The sequence below is a fragment of the Aethina tumida genome, chromosome 1 (genome assembly GCF_024364675.1).
Source record: "Aethina tumida isolate Nest 87 chromosome 1, icAetTumi1.1, whole genome shotgun sequence".
NCBI classification, from domain to species: domain Eukaryota; kingdom Metazoa; phylum Arthropoda; class Insecta; order Coleoptera; family Nitidulidae; genus Aethina; species Aethina tumida.
In genome coordinates, this window is record NC_065435.1 from 14,937,817 (window position 1) to 14,959,483 (window position 21,667).

The following is a 21,667-nucleotide window of genomic DNA, read 5'->3' on the forward strand; positions in this document are numbered from 1 at the left end:
GTAATTAAATATATTTTAATTATCAGATTTCCAAATGAAAATAAATATATAATTTAATAAAAATTTATATTAACTGAATAAAAAATAATTAAAAATGACATTAGTGTATAAAGTATATGCTATTTAATTGTTAGTTTATGTATTTTCGTCGTAATTCATCTTAATAGGGTTAAAAGAACGATCATCCGATAAACAACACATGACAAATGTACGGCGGCGGAGCGAGCGATACCGTTGACTTAAGTGTGCAATTTGATTGGGAGCATTTTTAATGTAATTTTTATTGTTCTTAAGACGAACATCCGATTGTTCGTGGCAATCCGCCGGCGTTCGTGAGCCGGTTGGTCCATACGGTATCAGAACGAAACTTAGCCGTTGCAGAATCTGAAAACCGAACAGTGTAGATCCGACAATCGTGTGGAGACGATGTCGGTCCGTACACCAGTTTGCCGCATTTAACACGCTCGCGCGAGGCCGATGGGATTTCAAATACCTCTGCGACTATGCCATTTGCCCGTCACCAATTTAAAACAGTCGGTCAGTTTTGATTGTGTTTATTATTGTGAGATGTAATTGCATTTTTTCCTGTGTTGGTTCAGTGATTTGACAGTGGCATAAAAATGACTTGGATCCGATATTCGGTTACGATCGTCATCTTGCTGGGAGTTTGTCTTGTGAACGCTGACAATTTAGGTAAATTAATTGACTTTATTTTATTTTATTTTTCCCCTCACGGTGATAAACGACCTAATATTATTTTTCCTTGGAAGGTTGTTTTCTTAATGATCGGCGTCTTAGCGGTTGATGATTTGCCAAATAATAAAAAATTGAATAAAATTAATTAATTGGAAAGGTCATGATTATAATAACAAAATATTTCACCAATTTCCTTATACGTGTGCCATGTACATTGCCCGATAATTTTGCGAAGAGGAAGGACCTCAAAAGCACTTCATCAACAATTCCATATCGAATCAATTTATAATGAAAATTTCATAGAAACAATTTGCTGAAATCTCCAAGAAAATATTTTATCGGAGCATTTCTTTGAAATGCCTCTCTTCCGGCCTGTCTGTGAGAACGTATTTACAAAAATGATATAATCTTATATACATATCTTTCCAGATTTCATCTTATCCGATTCTTATTTCGGTACAATTCAATTTTAAGGAATTTATTTCCTTATCCTACTAATAAACAATCCCTAAAGTGCTACTGATGCAAAATATTTACAAAAACAAGAGCCGCGTTACGTAAATGAACGTTTCCTGAAGTAGTTGCTGAAATATTTAAAGGTTCACCATGACTGATCCCCATTTGTGTGCAATTTCAGCCGACGCATCCGAACTGCACGGTGCAGGACGATGAAATTTATTCGATAGGCTTCATGTGTGCTTCGTAAAGAATAACTGCTTGATTACTTAATTAATAATAAATTTTTCGGCCGCATCTCTTGAACATACAATTCTTCCGACTTAGCAGGACTTCCTACAGAGAATCCTGCAACAACTTCAAACGAATAGGTCTATAAAGATAATAAGGCACCGCTAATGGAAAGAGTAATGCTTTGCACTTATTCCCTATAAGAATTCACTGAAATCTGACTAGATGGGAATGTTTTTTGGCAGGTTTATATGTTTACTCATTTTTCTTTGCAACTACCCACATTGAAGCGGTCGACAACCATTTTGCTGCTACCTTAACTAGTCAATATGATTGTCTGTGTATGAGACACTAATTTGAAAACTAGATTAAAAGTTGTATTGATGCTATTGTCATTTGTGTTATACTTAATTACCTTTAAATTTGTGCCAATGTTAATGAATTAGTCAACTAAATTCTAATTCATCATCATGCAGCTATTTATTTTTTTTTAATTGGACTGTTGCATTTCTACACACATGCATCAGTTAATGTTAAAAAATTTTTCAAACAATATAATACACATTAACATTAATTAATTTAGTCAATTACTAATAAGAGACTCGGAAGGTTTACAAATGAAAAGTAAAAAAAAAATAAATATTTAAAAACATCAAAAGTATATAAACTAAATTAAATATTTTTTTACTGAAATGTATAAATTATAATAGGTTTCACGGGGTAAAATCGATTGGAATAGAAAAAAGAAACAAATCAATCTTCATGAACACTTTTAACATCAGAACATTTCTTAACAATCTTTGCATGCTCAGTGGATGGATTTTCATTTGTAATAGATCATTTTTTGTTTCTAATTTAATTTTACTTAAACAAAATAATAAAACCCTTATTTTTGAATTTTTAAAGAAAATAAATATATTTAATCCTGTTACAAATAGTTTCAAGTTGTCTGTAGTAATTTTCTTTTCTAAATTGTCTTTGGAAAATTTGGCTTACATTTGCTTGCACATAATTTTAAAGTTTCTAATCCTTCTAATAAACAATCTTTATAGAGGCACTGATGCAAAATGTTTACAAAACAAGAGCCGTGTTACGTAACTGAACGTTTTCTGAAGCAGTTGCTGAAATATTTAAAGATTCACCATGACTGATTCCCATTTATGTGCAATTTCAGCTGACGCATCCGAACTGCATGGTGCACGACGATGAAATTTATTCGATTGGCTTCATGTGTGCTTCGTAAAGAATAACTACTTGATTACTTAATTAATAATAAATTTTTCGGCCGTTTCTTTTGAACACACAATTCTTTCGACTTAGCAGGACTTTTTGCTGCTACCTTAACTAATCATTATGATTGTCTGTGAATGAGACTTCACACTAATTTGGAAACTAGATTAAAAGTTGTGCTGATGTTATTGTCATTTGTATAATACTGAAATTACCTTTATATTTGTGGCAATGTTAATGAATTAGTCAACGAAATTATAATTTGATGATGCAGCTATTTATTTTTTTAAAAATTAGAGTGTTGTATTTCTAGTACAATTATGTTTGTTTATTTATCTAATATTTAATTGAGTTATGTGACTTAAAAGGTTACACACGCATCAGTTAATGTTAAAAAATTATTCATACAATATAATACACATTAGCATTAATTAATTTAGTCAATTACTGATAAATACTCAAGCAGTTTACAAATGGAAAGTAAACATTAAAAGTATTTAAACTAAATTAATCATTTTTTTGTTGAAATATATAAATTATAATTGGTTTCATGGAGTAAAATCAATTGGAATCGTAAAAAGAAATAAATCAATGTTCATGAACACTTCTTAATATCAGAACTTTTTTTATATGCTCAGTGGATGGATTTTCATTTGTAGTAAATCATTTTTTGTTTCTAATTTAACTTTATTTATCTAATATAAAAAATCCCTTATTTTTGAATTTTCAAAGAAAAGTAATATATTTAATCGTGTTACAAATGGTTTCGAGTTGTCTGTAGTAATTTTCTTTCCTAAATTGTTTTTGGAAAATTTGGTTTACATTTGCTTGCACATAATTTTAAAGTTTCTAATCCTTCTAATAAACAATCTTTATAGAGGCACTGATGCAAAATCTTTACAAAAACAAGAGCCGTGTTACGTAACTGAACGTTTCCTGAAGCAGTTGCTGAAATATTTAAAAATTCCCCATGACTGATCCCCATTTATGTGCAATTTCAGCCAACGCATCCAAACTGCAAGGTGCACGACGATGAAATTTATTTGATTAGCTTCATGTGTGCTACGAAAAGAACAACTGCTTGATTAGTTTAATTAATAATAAATTTTTTGGCCGTATCTTTTGAACATACAATTCTTCCGACTTAGTAGGGCTTCCTAGAGAGAATCCTGCAACAACTTCAAACAAATAGGTACATAAAGATAATAAGGCTCAGCTAATGGAAAGAAGAAAGTTTTCCACTTATTCCCTATAAGAATTTACTGAAATCTGACTAGATGGGAATGTCTTTTGGCAGGTTTATATGTTTACTCATTTTTCTTTGCAACTACCCACTTTGAAGTGGTCGACAACCATTTTGCTGCTACCTTAACTAATCATTATGATTGTCTGTGAATGAGACTTCACACTAATTTAGAAACTAGATTAAAAGTTGTACTGATGCTATTGTCATTTGTGTTATACTTAATTACCTTTAAATTTGTGCCAATGTTAATGAATTAGTCAACTAAATTCTAATTTGGTGATGCAACTATTTATTTTTTTTTAATTGGACTGTTGCATTTCTATACACACGCATCAGTTAATGTTAAAAAATTATTCATACAATATAATACACATTAACATTAATTAATTTAGTCAATTACTAATAAGAGACTCGGACGGTTTACAAATGGAAAGTAAAAAAAAAAGAAATGTATATAAACCTCAAAAGTATATAAACTAAATTAAATATTTTTTTGCTGAAATGTATAAATTATAATAGGTTTCATGGGGTAAAATCTATTGGAATGGTAAAAAGAAACAAATCCATCTTCATGAACACTTTAAATATCAGAACATTTCTTAACAATCTTTGTGTGCTCAGTGGATAGATTTTCATTTGTAATAGATCATTTTTTTGTTTCTAATTTAATTTTACTTAAACAAAATAAAAAAACCTTATTTTTGAATTTTTAAAGAAAATAAATATATTTAATCCTGTTACAAATAGTTTCAAGTTGTCTGTAGTAATTTTCTTTTCTAAATTGTCTTTGGAAAATTTGGCTTACATTTGCTTGCACATAATTTTAAAGTTTCTAATCCTTCTAATAAACAATCTTTATAGAGGCACTGATGCAAAATGTTTACAAAACAAGAGCCGTGTTACGTAACTGAACGTTTCCTGAAGCAGTTGCTGAAATATTTAAAGATTCACCATGACTGATTCCCATTTATGTTCAATTTCAGCCGACGCATCCGAACTGCATGGTGCACGACGATGAAATTTATTCGGTTGGCTTCATGTGTCTTTCGTAAAGAATAACTGTCTGATTAGTTCAATTAATAAGAAATTTTTCTACTGTATCTTTTGAACATACAATTCTTACGACTTAGCAGGACTTCCTAGAGAGAATCCTGCAACAACTTCAAACGAATAGGTCTATAAAGATAATAAGGCACCGCTAATGGAAAGAGTAATGCTTTCTACTTATTCTCTATAAGAATTCACTGAAATCTGACTAGATGGGAATGTCTTTTGGCAGGTTTATATGTTTACTCATTTTTCTTTGCAACTACCCACATTGAAGCGGTCGACAACCATTTTGCTGCTACCTTAACTAATCATTATGATTGTCTGTGAATGAGACTTGACACTAATTTGGAAACTAGTTTAAAAGTTCTGCTGATGTTATTGTCATTTGTGTGTTGACGATGGAGCTATGTATTTTTTTTAAAAATTAGAGTGTTGCATTTCTAGTACAATTATGTTTGTTTATTTGTCTAATATATAATTGAGGTATGAGACTTAAAACATTACACACGCATCAGTTAATGTTAAAAAATTATTCATACAATATAATACACATTAGCATTAATTAATTTAATCAATTACTGATAGATACTTAGGCGGTTTACAAATGGAAAGTAAAAAAAGAAATAATCATGAACATTAAAAGTATTTAAACTAAATTAATTTTTTTTCTGAATTATATAAGTTATAATTGGTTTCATGGAGTAAAAGCAGTTGGAATCGTAAAAAGAAATAAATCAATGTTCATAAACACTTCTTAATATCAGAACTTTTTTTAACTATTTTTGTATGCTCAGCGGATGTATTTTCATTTGTAAAAGATCATTTTTTGTTTCTAATTTAACTTTATTTATATAAAATAAAAAAGCCCTTGTTTTTGAATTTTCAATGAAAAGTAATATATTTAATCGTCTTACAAATGGTTTCGAGTTGTTTATAGTAATTTTTTAACCTAAATTGTCTTTGGACAATTTGGTTTACATTCGCTTGTACATAATTTTAAAGTTTCTAATCCTTCTAATAAACAATCTTTATAGAGGCACTCATGCAAAATGTTTACAAAACAAGAGCCGTGTTACGTAACTGAACCTTTCCTGAAGCAGATGCGGAAATATTTAAAGATTCACCATGAGTGATCCCTATTTATGTGCAATTTCAGCCGACGCATCCAAACAGCAAGGTGCACGACGATGAAATTTATTCGATTGGCTTCATGTGTGTTTCGTAAAGAATAACTGCTTGATTACTTAATTAATAATAAATTTTTCGGCCGTATCTTTTGAACATACAATTCTTCCGACTTAGCAGGACTTCCTAGAGAGAATCCTGCAACAACTTCAAACGAATAGGTCCATAAGAATAATAAGGCATAGCTAATGGAAAGAGTAAAGCTTCTCACTTATTCCCTATAAGAATTTACTGAAATCTGACTAGATGGGAATGTCTTTTGGCAAGTTTATATGTTTACTCATTTTTCTTTGCAACCACCCATTTTGAAGCGGTCGACAACCATTTTGCTGCTACCTTAACTAATCATTATGGTTGTGTGTGGATGTGACTTTACACTAATTTGGAAACCAGATTAAAGGTTGTGCTGATGTTATTGTTATTTGTGTTATACTTAATTACCTTTATATTTGTGCCAATCTTAATGCATTAGTCAACGAAATTTTAATTTGATGATGTAGCTATTTTGTTTTTTTTTTTTAAATTAGAATGTTCCATTTCTAGTACAATTATGTTTGTTTATTTGTCTAATATTTAATCGAGTTATGAGACTTAAAAGGTTATACACGCATCAGTTAATGTTAAAAAATTATTCATACAATATAATACACATTAACATAAATTAATTTAATCAATTGCTGATATATACTCAGATGGCTTATAAATAGAAAGTAAAAAAATTATGTTTATAAACATCAAAAGTATTTAAACTAAATTAATTTTTTTTTGCTGAAATGTATAAATTATAATTGGTTTCATGGAGTAAAATCAATTTGAATCGTAAAAAGAAACAAATCAATCTTCATGAGAACACTTCTTAACATCAGAACTTTTTTAACAATCTTTGTATGCTCAATGGATGGATTTCCATATATTGTAGATCAATTTTTCTTTCTAATTTAACTCTAATTATATAAATAATTATAATAATATAAATAATTTTCTTTTCCAAATTGTCTTTGAAAAATTTGGTTTACATTCGCTTGTGCATAATTTTAAAGTTTCTAATCCTTCTAATAAACAATCTTTATAGAGGCACTGATGCAAAATGTTTACAAAACAAGAGCCGTGTTACGTAACTGAACGTTTCCTGAAGTAGTTGCTGAAATATTTAAAGATTCACCATGTCTGATCCCCATTTATCTGCAATTTCAACCGACGCATCCAAACTGCACGGTGCACGTAGATGAAATTTATTCGAATGGACTCGTGTGTGCTTCATAAAGAATATCTGGCTGATTATTTTAATTAATAATAAATTTTTCCGTCGCATCTTTTGAACATACAATTCTTACGACTTAGCAGGAGTTCCTAAAGAGAATCCTGCAACAACTTCAAACGAATAGGTCCATAAAGATAATAATGCACCACTAATGGAAAGAGTAATGTTTTCCACTTATTCCCTATAAGAATTCACTGAAATCTGACTAGATGGGAATGTCTTTTGGCAGGTTTATATGTTTACTCATTTTTCTTTACAACTACCCACACTGAAGCGGTCGACAACTGTTTTGCTGCTACCTTAACTACTTGTTATGATTGTCTGTGGATGAAACTTTCCACTAATTTGGAAACTAGATTAAAAGTTCCAGTGACGTTATAGTCATTTGTGTTATATTTAATTATCTTTGTATTTGTGCCAATGTTAGTGAAGTAGTAAACGAAATTTTAATTTGATGATGTTTATTTATTTGCTTAATATTTAATTGAATTACGAGACTCAAAAGGTTACACACGCATCAGTTCATGTTAAAAGATTATTCATACAATAGAATGCATACATTAACATTAATTAAATTAGTCAATAACTGATAGAAATTGAAACGATTTACAAATGGAAAGTAATAAGGAAATATTTGTTAACAAATCAAATTAAATTTTTGACGAAATATGAATAAATTATAATTGGTTTTATAGAGTAAATTCAATTTAAAAAGTACAAAGGAACAAATCAATTTTCGTGAACACCAACCAAACTTTTATTACAAAATGTATACCCAATTAATGGATTTTCGTTTTCGTTTGTAGAAGAATACATATTGTTTCTGAGCTAACCGTTTTCGAAAAATAAATTAAAAAAGTTCTTGTTCTTGTTCAAGGATAATTTAAATATAAAAATAAATTGTTAATTGTGTTAAAACAAAAAACGAATAGTATTAATTTATTTACATTAAATACTAGGAAATGTAATACCAAAAAAAGCAACGAAAAAAGACAATCCTTCCTTTGTACCACTGGTATTATATTCAATAAGGCACTGAACACCGCACTTATTAAAAAAGAGGCAGTAACAATAAGCAAACCGAACTCCCGACTCACCAGATTAATTTACGATCGATCTGATAGATCCGCCAATCCCAAATGAATTGAAATTTTGACGGTGCACGATCATTTATATACCACCCCTTGCGTATGTGTAATCTAGAAAAGTTTTATGCCGAATTAAATTTCAATTAATTTACGGCTTGTAAAAATTGTTTTGCTTGAATAATCTTTCTTTATTTTTTCAAAATAAGTCCTTTTAATTAGGAAAAAACTGTTGTTTATAAATATATGACATATAAATCATCTTATCTGTAGATATAGATAATTTGCTTGGCAATTAATACTTCCTTGTTTAACGCTTGTCTAATAATTAAGATATATGTGCGTATAATATTAATTATACACAGTTCAAATATACAAGGTACACACACAGGGTGGTACTAAATGTGTTTAAAGGGCCTAACATTATCTATAGATTCTCAGTTTTTATAAAATTTGTAAGACACTAACACGAAAATCATTTTATTGTTATTAAAAATTACTTGAGGTTGAAGTTTTACAAATTTTCGGGCCCTTTAGGGCCCACAGTGTTTAATATTTTATGTAAATATTGTTCGTTAATGTAATTTTCATTTACATGGGGTGGCTGCAAGTAATTATTGGTTATTTCATTGGTTTTTTAATCCAAATTAATGTGCTGGTCCGCCCTTAATGCTCCCGGCTTTTCCGATAATGTTCATTTATGAGTCTTCGTGTCCAAACACGCAGAACTCGTTCCGAAAAGTATCTTTGTTTCAGGCAATAGTGGATCGTCAATAACTCAGCATCGTAATGACACAAAAACTCGATGAGATATATATATCTATATATATGTAGGTAACCGTGCCATGTATGAAAAGTCGCCAAAATGAAATTCATAGCACGCACGGCAATACAATCTGTATCTTTGTGGTGCAACTCTTATATTTCATCTTGCCGCATGCCTAAAGACAAACTGCTCCTTTCAGACCTTTCGAGTTCTTTCTCGGCATCAGGAATATGTGTCCTTAAAAACTAACAATTTACGCCAAGTCAACTACAGATGCAATCTCATGCATTCCGTAGAAAATATTCCGGTTTCAATATCCATGTGATATATATTGTTTGGATAAATTCAATAAAATACCTAACCTGATGGGATAAAATCTTTTTAAGGAGTTATAACGTTAAAATTTTTACAGCGAAATGCTCAGTGAAATCTAGGAAATATTATTACCCACACAATTCATTTTTCTATTTCCTCTATCTATTCATCTCTCTTTGTGATAACACAACTATTTTAAGAGGGTGGATGAGAGTGAACTCCTTAATTCACCATCAGGAATTTAATGACATTGCCGGGGAAATTCTTTATTTTTAACTTGGGGGTTTTTAAATTTGAAAGTGTCTAAGCTCATCACATCATAAATATTCTGTCTATTCCAATGTAAGAATATAAATATATAAAATTAAATATTTATATATAAATACCCCTGTTTAAAGTTTAACGAATTATTTTATAATAATACTAGTGTCATGTCAGAAGATAGATATTCCAGCAACTCCATTTCATTATATATTAAGATTTTAATGACAAAAAATTCTTCAAACAAATTCTTTTGGGTTTTTAATTAGAAATATGTTCACACTATGTAATCACATCATCATTAAAGCAGTTCGTTAAAAATTGTTTGTTCAATTTAATATTTTCCTTAAGTATGAATGGACTAGAAATTAAATTAAAATTGTACATTTTAATTATATCATGGTAATAAGTCTCTATGTACTACTTCAGAGTTGAGGTGAGAATTGGAATATTGTTTTAATATCTGGTTAAAGTTGTATTTTTATATTTATTTATATTTAAAGGATAAAATAAAGTCTTTCAAGAAGTTAAAATGTTAAATTTTTACAAAATGATTAGAAAAATTTTGAAAATATTATTGCTTACTATATATTTTTTTATTTTCTATCTGTTCATCTCTTTGTGATAACACAACTATTTTAAGAGGGTACATGAGAGGGAACTCCTTAATTCACCATCAGGAATTTAATGATGTTGTCGAGGAAGTTCTTTATTTTTGACTTGGAGGTTTTTAAATTTAAAAGTGTCTAAGCTGATCACATTATAAATATTCGATATTTTCTGTCAAATTCAATGTAAATGTATAAAACTAAATCATATATAATGTATATTCATATATATAAATACCCCTGTTTAGTTTAACAAATTATTTTATAGCCATTTATATTTGATAATACTGGTGTCATGTCAGGAGATAGATATTCCAGCAACTCCATTTCATTATATATTAAGATTTTAAAGACAAAAAATTCCTAAAACAAATTCTTTTGGTTTTTTAAATAGACATACGTCCACAATATGTAATCACATCATCATTAAGGCGGTTCGTTAAAAATTGCTTGTTCAATTTAATTTTTCTTGAGTATGAATGGAATAGAAACTTAATTAAAATTGTACATTTTAATTATTTCATCCTGATAAGCCTCTCTGTACTACTTCAGGGTTGACGTGAGGATTTTAAATTCGTTAATTAAACATGATATAATATTGATGTAATGTCTGGTTAAATTTGTTGTATTTTTATATTTATTTAACATATATTTACAGGATAAAATAAAGATTCTCAAGAAATTAAATTGTATTATTTTCTATCTGTTAATTTCTTTGTGACATCACGACTATTTTAAAAAGAGAAGGGAGGAATAACTCCTTAATTTTCTATCAAAAATATAATGACCATTTTCTAAACAATCTAAGTTGATGACTTTATAAAAGAGCCTTTTTATTATATTATTTTCATTTATTTTAAATATGTGATGTATATCTAAATGTATATAATTTAAAAACACCCGACAAAACAGTTTATTAAAATACTTATTTAAAATTCTTCACATTTAATTTTGTAAAACTAAATATATAAAATAATTGTTTTTTTTAACGTTTTATCTTTCGTGATAATACAACTATTATAAGAGGAAGTGTACGAGTAATTATTCCCTTTAATTCATCAAGAATTTAATGACGACAATTTCCTAAAGGGAAAAAATCTTTATTTTTAACTCGAGGCTCTTGAAATATGTCTACAGTACAAAGTCACATCATCATTAAAGCACCAAATTCGTTTAAAATTACTTGTTCAATTTACCATTTTTCTTAAGTAAGATGGACTAGAAACTAAATTAAAATTGTACAATTTAATTATTTCATCTTGTTAAATCTATCTCGGTGCCACCCCGGGGTTGAGGTGAGAATTTTAAATTCGTTAATTAAACGTGATATAATATTGATTTAATGTCTGGTTGCTTTTTGGTTTATTTTTTAGTATTTTCATCTCATGCAGATGTAATTTTGTTTTTATGGGCAATTCCTTTTTTTTATTTATGTTTACAGGATAAAATATAGTTTTTTTAATGTTAAAATGTTAATTTTTTATAAAAAATTACTTAGGAAAATTTAGGAAATAATATTGCCTACTATTTTATTTATTACCTATCTGTTCATCTTGTGATACATCAACTATTTTAGGAAAAGTAGTGTAAGTAAACTGCTTAATTTTATATCAAAAACATAAGGACAATTTTCAAAAAAGAACTCAATTTTGGTTTTATTTTTTTTTAATTTGAAAAAAGTCTAAATAAGAGCCTCTTTATTAATATTCTTTTTAATTAGCATTTATTAAATTATAATATCTACTTGTTTTTGGTGATTTTTTAAATCATTTAATCATTAATCTTCTAGATATCTAATTTTTCTATTGTTGAAATATTTTTTGTATATTTTTAAATATTTGAAATTAATGTGCGGACAAAATTCTAATTGGTACACAAAATTAGTTAAATTAACATAGTTCCACCAGTCGGCTAATAAACCTATAGATTAAAATCCACCCCTCCAGTAATTAAAAACAAAAAATAATCCCGAGATTTAAGAGATTTAATTGTAATTTTTAAGATAACAGGTTTAAAGCCTAAAAAGTACGAGAATGCATGTTTAAACGTTCTTTAATCTCTTTTAACTGTCTGTATTATGGAATTTAAAGTAATGTTAAAAACCCAACTGAAAATAACGTGAAAATATGCAATTTACAAAATTGAATTAATTTTTGTTAAGGTCGTCCTTAACCCGAATATCCAACACACAATTTTACTTTTGCAATTTTTAATATGTATTTTAATATTTTCGCCTCTCGTTACGATTAAATCGAGACATTGAACTGGGACTTTTTAATAATTTAGCTGTGCGAAAAATTTTCAATTTGAATTCCTATTCGAATTTACAACCTACGTAGCGGATTGGATGTAAATCTTTTTAATATCTTATAAACGTGAGAGAAAATCATTTTAATAGTGTACAGCAACTATGTTTCAATATTCCAACACTTTTTCCGGGGCTTTATTGTTTTTTTTTTTTAATCCGATATTTCAGGTAAAATCTGTTATAAAGCTCCAAGTCTGTACGTGATATCATGTGAGTAATAAAAGTGACATTAGAAATAACAAACTTTGTAAAACTAACCTACCGTTTTATGAGCCGGTTTGATGCAACTGAAAAAAACTCCCGCAAAACTCTTTTATGGGATGGCATTTCAAGTAGAAAACATAAATTATAATTAACGTAAACCGCGACTGCGACGTCTGAAATAAAAATTATGTTTAGGTAGTTTTAACGTCAAGTTTGCGGAAGACCGACAATAATATTATATTTTGCCCAAGCAGTTTTCGGTTTAACGGTCTAATTACCTACGCAGTTTGCGATAAAACGCCGAAAATAATCCAACAAAACTAGCGAAAAATCTGGCACAAAGGGGAAACCCCTAAATTTCTAGCTAATTTACTTACGGCCAACGTTTTGAGTGTGTAATTGTCTTGCACATATGTTACACCGTGTTCTTTGTCCGATGGATGAACTGGATTCCTTTGACGTGAATTTTTAAGGACGATTTGTATTTTTTAAGCCATTAAAATATAATTTGACGAGGAAATTAATTGATCATAAGCTCACACTGCAGAAACTTTTACTACGTAATTTAAATTAAAAATCTTGTTGGATGTGAATAGTTTATAACATAAAATAATTTATTAGGCCACGTAAAATTGTAATAAAGTTAATTACAATGGGATGATCAGTATCAAAACATTTGAAATATTAATATAATATTAATACATTGCCAATTTTAGAGTTATTTTCAATATTGAACACATATCTGGTTTTAAATTAACCGTGGGTGCATAAATGCACAAATTATGTGTAAATTATAATACAGCAATTAGATTCTAAAGAAAGTAAATTCGTTAATAAAAATGAAAAGGACTGACAAGAAAATAAAATACACCCATTATTCTTTCTTAATTGTTATCTACAGGACAAAACGACATTATACAAATGGACGCTTAAATTCTGTTGTAATAATGATGGACAATATAAATTTTAACACTGCGGTGTCGGTGAAAACAAATCTACTATATGCTATACTTGGCAATTATGTTCGTAAGTTTCGGTGATTCCTAAATGGCCACTTAGTTCTGGAAACGTGATATTATTTTGGAACCCGTCCCACAAACGTAAACACAAACAAAATATAATTTCCGTACATATAATATATAACATAATCTTCCTAATTTGTCGGAATTTATATAATTGTCAAGATTTATCAACTTCCACATTTACGCCACAAAACCGCAATTAAATTCGTTTGTTTTTATTTTCAGTTTTCAGCGTTCATATTGAAATTCAAGCCGTAAAGATATAAATGCACTTCTGTCAGTGGTGAAGTAGAAAAATCACATACTAATGTTAATAGTTTCAGTACACACACACACGTTTATATTTATTTCAGTGTTACAGGTCAGTTTTCTTTAAATCGTGTACGGTTGATTGAAACCATTAAAACTGTAAACAATCACATTCTACTTCAACCGACAATGTGGCAACGTGGCTTATTCGTTCCTTTCTTTGGTAAATAAAATATTGTAGCTGAATTTTAACTCCTGAAGTTACTACTGAAACTTTATGATTGGGAGGAACAAAATCATAGCTAAAGTTCAATGAAATAATACAACACAACGTAGACTATCCTAGATATAAATAACAGATAAAATTTGTTAATAAAAGTCTTAAATATTGAAACAACATAGTTTATAATAAAAATTTCCGAGGTTAAATTTAAATAAAATGCAAGTTTTCTTCAAAAATACATTTTTAGAAGTAAAGGTTTTTCCATTTCCTTGTAGAGTTTGATTGAAATATGGGGAGACAAGTTTCGTGATCGGTTAATGTTTAGTTTTGAAACAAACTTTTATATTTCTCTAAATATCTACTACTTACGCTGAATCGATAAAGGATTTATTCTGTTTTGAACTAAAATATTTAAAATTTATATTTTGTAAAAGACGCATATCTTCCTCAATTTTCAGGAACAAAAAAAAATGTTTATATGTTATTTTAAGAAATTTATTATCCCTATATTTACCCTAAGAAAATATCATATTCCTTATAAATTATTACAAGAATATTATAACAGGAATTAATTACCAAGATTTGTCAACCCCTACATTTACGCCACAATGCCGCAATTAAATTCGTTCGTTTTTATTTTCAGTTTTCAGTGTTCATATTGAAATTCAAGCCGTAAAGATATAAATGTATTTCTGTCAGTGGTGAACTAGAAAAATCACATAGTAATGCTAATAGTTTCAGTATACACACATTTATATTTATTTCAGTTATTCCAGGTCAATTCTCTTTAAACCACGTACAATTGTTCGTTTAAAATTGTAAACAAAAGATCATCATATTCTACCTTGATGGACAACGTGGCAACGCTGCCTTATTTGTTCCCGTTGGTTGTTAAATAAAATATTCCAGCTGAATTTTAACTCATGAAGTTACTACGGAAATTGTGTGACCTGGAGGGACAAAAACATAGCTAAAGTTCAATAAAATAAACTAACACAAGAAATCATATTATCGTAGATATAAAAAATAAGTAAGAGATATAAAAAATAAATGGGAGATAAAAGATGTTAAATTAATTTAACAAAAAATGTAATATTTTTTTTTTACTAGTATAAGACACGATTTTTTCAGTAGAATACTGAAATTAAATAAATTGTATATATATATATATATATATATATATATAAATTGACAATTAAAATTTTCAGAGAATTTCTTGTAAAATACAAAGTTTTCTAGCAGCAAAGATTTTGTCGTTTCTTTGTAAGATTTGATTGAAATATGTGAAGACAAGTTTCAGGTTCGTTTAATGTTTAGTTTTAAAAGTAAGTTTTATATTTCTTTAAATATCGCTACTTACAGTGAATCAATAAAGGATTTATTTTGTTTCCAACTGAAATAATATTTAAGATTTTATTTTATAAGGTTGCATACTTTTCTTGGTACCTTCCATAATTTGACAGAATATAATACGGAGAGATGTTTCTTTCTTATTTGAGTATAACATTTTTCCTTTGTGTTTAATGTTGTAAAAAAATCTGAATAAATATAAACACACACAATATTGTTTGTTTTAATAAATAAAAGGTTAAATGCCAAAATTAATTCATTATTTTTATAAAATATTGAAATAAACTAAATATAAAAATTGCCTATACAAATTTATCAGGATAAATTCATCAAAATACAGTTAAATAAAATATTTCAGCTGAAATTTAACTGTAACAATTATGTTTTGAAAACAATTTCAAATTTTGTAAATAATTATCCTTAATTATAAGTTATGTTAATTTAACTCCTGAAATCTTTTAATTGCGCAACTTTTATTAAAAGCCATAATAATTATTTGTGTATAAATTAATTTAGTTATTCTGGACCTATTCAATTAATGTAATGATGCAAAATATTTGAGTTTTTTTGTGGATGAAAAATAGATTTAATGTTATTTTGTTTCCAACTGGTTCATCAATTTTATCCCTAAAATTAACGTCTCTTTTATTATTGCCTTTTGTATATTAAAGTAAGTACAGATATTTGATTTGAAATATGTCTGAAACGACGTTTTCAGAAGTTATTTCTGGTCCTTATTTAAGTAAAAAAATTTCCTCATCAAAATCACGATCAGTAATCAATCTGGAAGAGCAATTTTATTGAATACATATCAATTTTTATGAATTTTTATAATTACGTGTAGAATCTCAAAGGAATTTCTATGTGATGTTTTCATTTCCCTCGAATTCTTCAATTTCTGTCCTTAAAATTAAAAGGTAAATTGATTAGCCAATGTTTCAGATTAAAAAGCGACGCTGGAAAATAATAATAAAATTCTTTATGGATTATAACATCTGGCCTGGAGTTTACCAATGACTTTAATTTAAAATTGCTGGCTGTACTCCACATATACATGAGTGTTCTGGACACATCTGTATTAAAAAAAAAGCTGATAAAACGTTTCAAGGTACTGAGCTAAAAACGTTTTACTGATGCTATGCCAGTAATTTGAGGGCATTCAACAATAACAATGGGTCTTTTGTAATAACCGACACTCACTAATAGAATGGTTTGTTTTGTTTTATTAACATACTTAAATTGTACGTTCATTGTCGGGATTTGTCAAAAAATGAGCCGACATTTAAATGACTATTCGGCCTTTTCCATGTTCCGAATTTTAAGTGCGACTCTTTAGTCATATTGTAATCTGCATTTCTGATGTAACGGGAAAAATGTGCACTTATTTGAAACAAAAGTGCATAATAAAGTGCTCGTTAATCAGATTAATGTAAGGAACACACTAACAAGTGTTTCCATGGATACATTAAGATAAATTAAAAAACAGTCGTCGAAAACAAATCTATTAGACGTTAATAGACAAATTGAGTTGTAAGCTTAAATCCAATCGAACTGAACATTAAAGGACCTTAGGTCTTTGACAATATGAATCAGTTTAATTAGTTCTGTTAACCCAGCCCGGTAAAATGTTTGTTGTTCTCGGCACTCTGAACATACTCAACTGAAAGCCGATCAATTTGCTGATTTTCAATGGTGGTACTATAATAAGGGACATAAACACGTCGTTGACCTTTATTCAGTATTCACGCCACCTTTACTGATTGTCAAAGGTATTCTTATAGGTCTCATTGCCTATGTTTCATCAAACAATATATTTTAATTAAAAGTAAACCTATTTTTCTAATTTTAGTACTTATTTTGTCATTTGGATTGAACAATTTAGTACTAAGGTTTCATATCAACTTTATTAGTTGGCATATTTGTTCTTATTGCCTATTTTTTATGAAATAATAGATTTTACTAAAATATAAATCAATTTTTCCAATTTTAATACTTTTTTATTTGAATTAAATGATTTATGACAATGGCCTTTATTCGATATTCACGTCAACTTTACTTATTGTCATACTTGTTCTTGTTTTATAAGAAACATTATGTTCACAATATTCACCTTTAATAGTATCATTCTTAATTTTATAAGTCTCGTTGCCTTTTTTATGAAATAATAGATTTTACTAAAATATAAACCAATTTTTATAATTTTGATACGTTTGTTTTCATATGAATTAAATAATTTATGAAATTGACCTTTATTCGATATTCACGTCACCTAGTTGTCATACATACTTGTTCTTATAGGTCTCATTGCCTATTTTTTATGAAATAATAGATTTTACTAAAATATAAACCAATTTTTATAATTCTATTACGTTTGTTTTCATTTGAACTAAATAATTTATGACATTGGCCTTTATTCGATATTCACGTCCCCTTTACTAGTTGACATACTTATTCTTATAGGTCTAGTTACATATACCTCTAGTTTTTTTTTATGGAATAATAGATTGTACAAAAATATAAACCAATTTTTCTAATTTTGATACATTTGTTTTCATTTGAAGCAAATAATTTGTGACGATATTTAAATCATCTTTACTAGTTGTCATACTAGTTCTTATAGATCTCGTCTATTTTTTATGAAATAATATATTTTACAAAAATATAAACCAATTTTTATAATTTTAATACTTTCGTTTTCATTGTAATTGAATAATTTAAGACATTAATTGGCCCTTACTCGATATTCATATCATCTTCACTAGTTGTCATACTTGTTCTTATAGGTTTCGTTACCCATTTTTCATGAAATATTTTTACTAAAATATAAACCAATTTTTATAATTTTTTTACGTTTGTTTTCATTCGAATTAAATAATTTATAATATTGGCCTTTATTCGATATTCACGTCACCTTTACTAGTTGTCATACTTATTCTTGTAGGTCTAGTTGCCTATTTTTTATGAAATAATATATGTTACAAAAATATAAACCAATTTTTACAATTTTAATACGTTTATTTTCATTTGAATTAGATAATTTATGACATTGGCCTTTATTCGATATTCATATCACCTTTACTAGTTGTCACACTTGTTCTTATAAGTCTTGTTGCCTATTTTGTAAGAAACATTAAATTTTACTAAAATATAAACCAATATTTTCAATTTTAGTACTTATACTTTGATTTGAATTGAAGAATTAAATTCATAGAAGTATTATACATTAAAAAATAAAACTAAATTAGTGTAAAAACACCTTGTATATTAATTTTTAAATAGAATTACAAACTGTAATTTATTATATAGGAAATAATTGTGAAAAACAAAAATATAAATTTAATAATTTTATGCTGGATCTCGACAATTTTTATACCTTTGTATTATTGAATTAGATATATACAATTTGTTTTCAATTCCATCCATTGTCATCTCATCAAGTCCAATATTTTAAACAATATAACAGTAGTTGTGTATCTGGTAAAAACCTCCCTTTCAAAAAAAAAATCAAATGCAGTACATAAACACATTTTGTAAATGCAAAAATATCAATTTTAAATAATTTGTTATTGCATTGTTTTATACCTTATTGTTACACATATTTATGTATGAATTTTGTAATATTTTATAGAAGGGAAAACAAATTATTTTATGGATGTAGAAGCAATTATAGACAGAATATTAAATATTAAAAAATGTTATTAAATGTAATTATAAATATATATATATATATATATATATATATATATATATATATATATATATATATATATATATATATATATATATATATAAGGAATAATTTACAGTCACAATTTGTCATAGATTTAATGTTTTTACAATCAGTATTTTATATCAGCATTTCCGTGCAAAGTTGCAAAGAGATAGGATTGTATGATTTCAATGTTTATATTTAAAATTATCAAAGATCTAAGGTTTATTCACAAACCACATTTTGTTTCCAATGTTCGGTGTAATTAAAATCTAAAGAAAAACATGAATAAAGTTTTCATTATGTATTATATTATATTATATTTATACAAAAGTAAAAATGTAACTAATAAGAAACGGATTAAGCTAAAACTTGAATTATTTCGCAAATTTTTAAATACCAAAACCGTGTATAAAAGGGCCGGCAAAAACCTGGAAAATGAATTCACTAATTTAATTAGGCACGAAACACTGTTTGTGCAATTCCGTTTTCAATTTATGTGAAATTCTCCGACTTCTCTGACGATTTCTTTTGGCCGTGAAAGAACTCGATCCAGAAATAAAATATAAAATTAAAGTTTCATTTGCAAATTCTGTGCAATTCTTCCCGTTGCTTTGTATTATTAATACATAAAAGTCCTGGTACTGGATTCGGGATACCAATTTGTAAGCTCCCACATGCAGGCCTTAACAAATTGTCCAGATTTATTGTTTTCATAAAGCGCGACTTAATACGAAGAAGCTGAATTTTACTGTATTAACTATGGGCTTTGCATTCTTAATCCCAAATCCACGTGTAACTTCTCCACGGACACACATGTAAAACATTACAGGTTTCCCTAAGTGCATTAGGAAATATGTACACGCCCGTGTTTTACGATAAATATTTTTCTATAGCCTCGGTATACGGAAGTCTATTAACTACAGTATATAAAATGCGAACTAACTGCGTACTTTATTTTCCGATGGAGTAATTTAAAATTTATGAGATTAATACTGGTACGCCATATAAAACGGTTCTCTTGGAAAATATTTAAATCATTTTTAGGAAGCCCTGCTTTTCCAAATTTGAAATTCATATAAGATTTTTATTTTAGGCTAAAATAATACGTATACTTGTAGGTAACAGTGCAACTATTTCTCTTCCTGTACCTTTAGTCAAGCTACAAACTGCACAATGTGGAGCATTATACCGATTTAATCTGACTAAAAATTAAGATAAAACAGGATAAAACGTTTATTTTTAACTGCAAACAGGAATTTTTCTTGTTCATGTACGTCGAAAAGTTTTTAATTGAGCTACTAAAACAAATTCTGGGCTGCTGAAGCTGGTTTAAGAGGATGACAATACACAATGTCCTCAACTTTCTTAAATACTTTAATTGTTTATAAATTTATATTTTTCTAGGTGTTTGATTATTGTTTAACAAGGAGTCGAAATTAACTTCGTTTATATCCATGTTATAGGAACAATTTTAATAATCTAATAACATTAACTAGGTTTATGATAAACTTTATTACCAGAGAGAGAAGTTGTTCCAAAGTTTAATGATTTGGCAATATAGATCTGTTCGACTGAATCAATGGAAATATTTTATTTCAATTAACCTTCAAAGTTCTTGTTTCAAATATTATAATTGCTTTAAACTCAATTGTTACTTATATTTTAGATTAAAATAATATGTATACATGAATGTAACAGTGCAACTATTGCTCTTGCCTGTACCTTAAGTCAAGATTCAAACTGCAGATAGTTAATGATGATCTGAAGTATTATACTAATTTAATTTAAAAAATAATTTAAAAAAAGAGGTATTTTTCTTATTCTTGTGAATTTATTGTTTACGTTCGTCAAAAAGTTTCTAATTAAGATCCAAAAACAAATTCCAGACTGGCGAAGCTGATTCCAGAGAAAAACAATACACAACGTTCTCAACTTACTTAAATACCTTAAGTGTTGTCTATAAATTTATATTTTTTGTTGTTGTTTAACAAGTTGTTGGAATTAACTTCATTTAAATTCCAAATTACAGGAATAATTTTAATAATCTAAAGAAATTAACTAGATTTATGATGAACTGTATTATCAGAGAGTGAAGTTGTTCCAAAGTTTAATGATTCGGCTATATAGGTCTGTTCGATTGAATAATCTGAGATGTTTTATTTCAATTAATCTTCAAAGTTTTAGTTCCAAATTAGTAAGTAATATAATT

At 27.9% G+C, this 21,667-nt stretch overlaps 1 protein-coding gene across 6 annotated transcripts in view; it reads left to right on the plus strand.

The window, feature by feature from the left end:
• Window positions 1–413: 413 nt before the first annotated feature.
• Window positions 414–21,667, plus strand: part of LOC109605484 (protein eva-1 homolog C) — a 164,494-nt gene continuing 143,240 nt past the window's right edge. For 5 of the 6 annotated variants that reach the window (XM_049964403.1, XM_049964429.1, XM_049964412.1 and 2 more), the window contains exon 1: window positions 414–693. In XM_049964403.1, the coding sequence (XP_049820360.1) occupies window positions 621–693 (73 nt within the window). In that variant the 5' untranslated portion in view covers window positions 414–620. The remainder of the gene's footprint in view (window positions 694–21,667) is intronic. The other variant, XM_049964407.1, reaches the window with a different exon arrangement.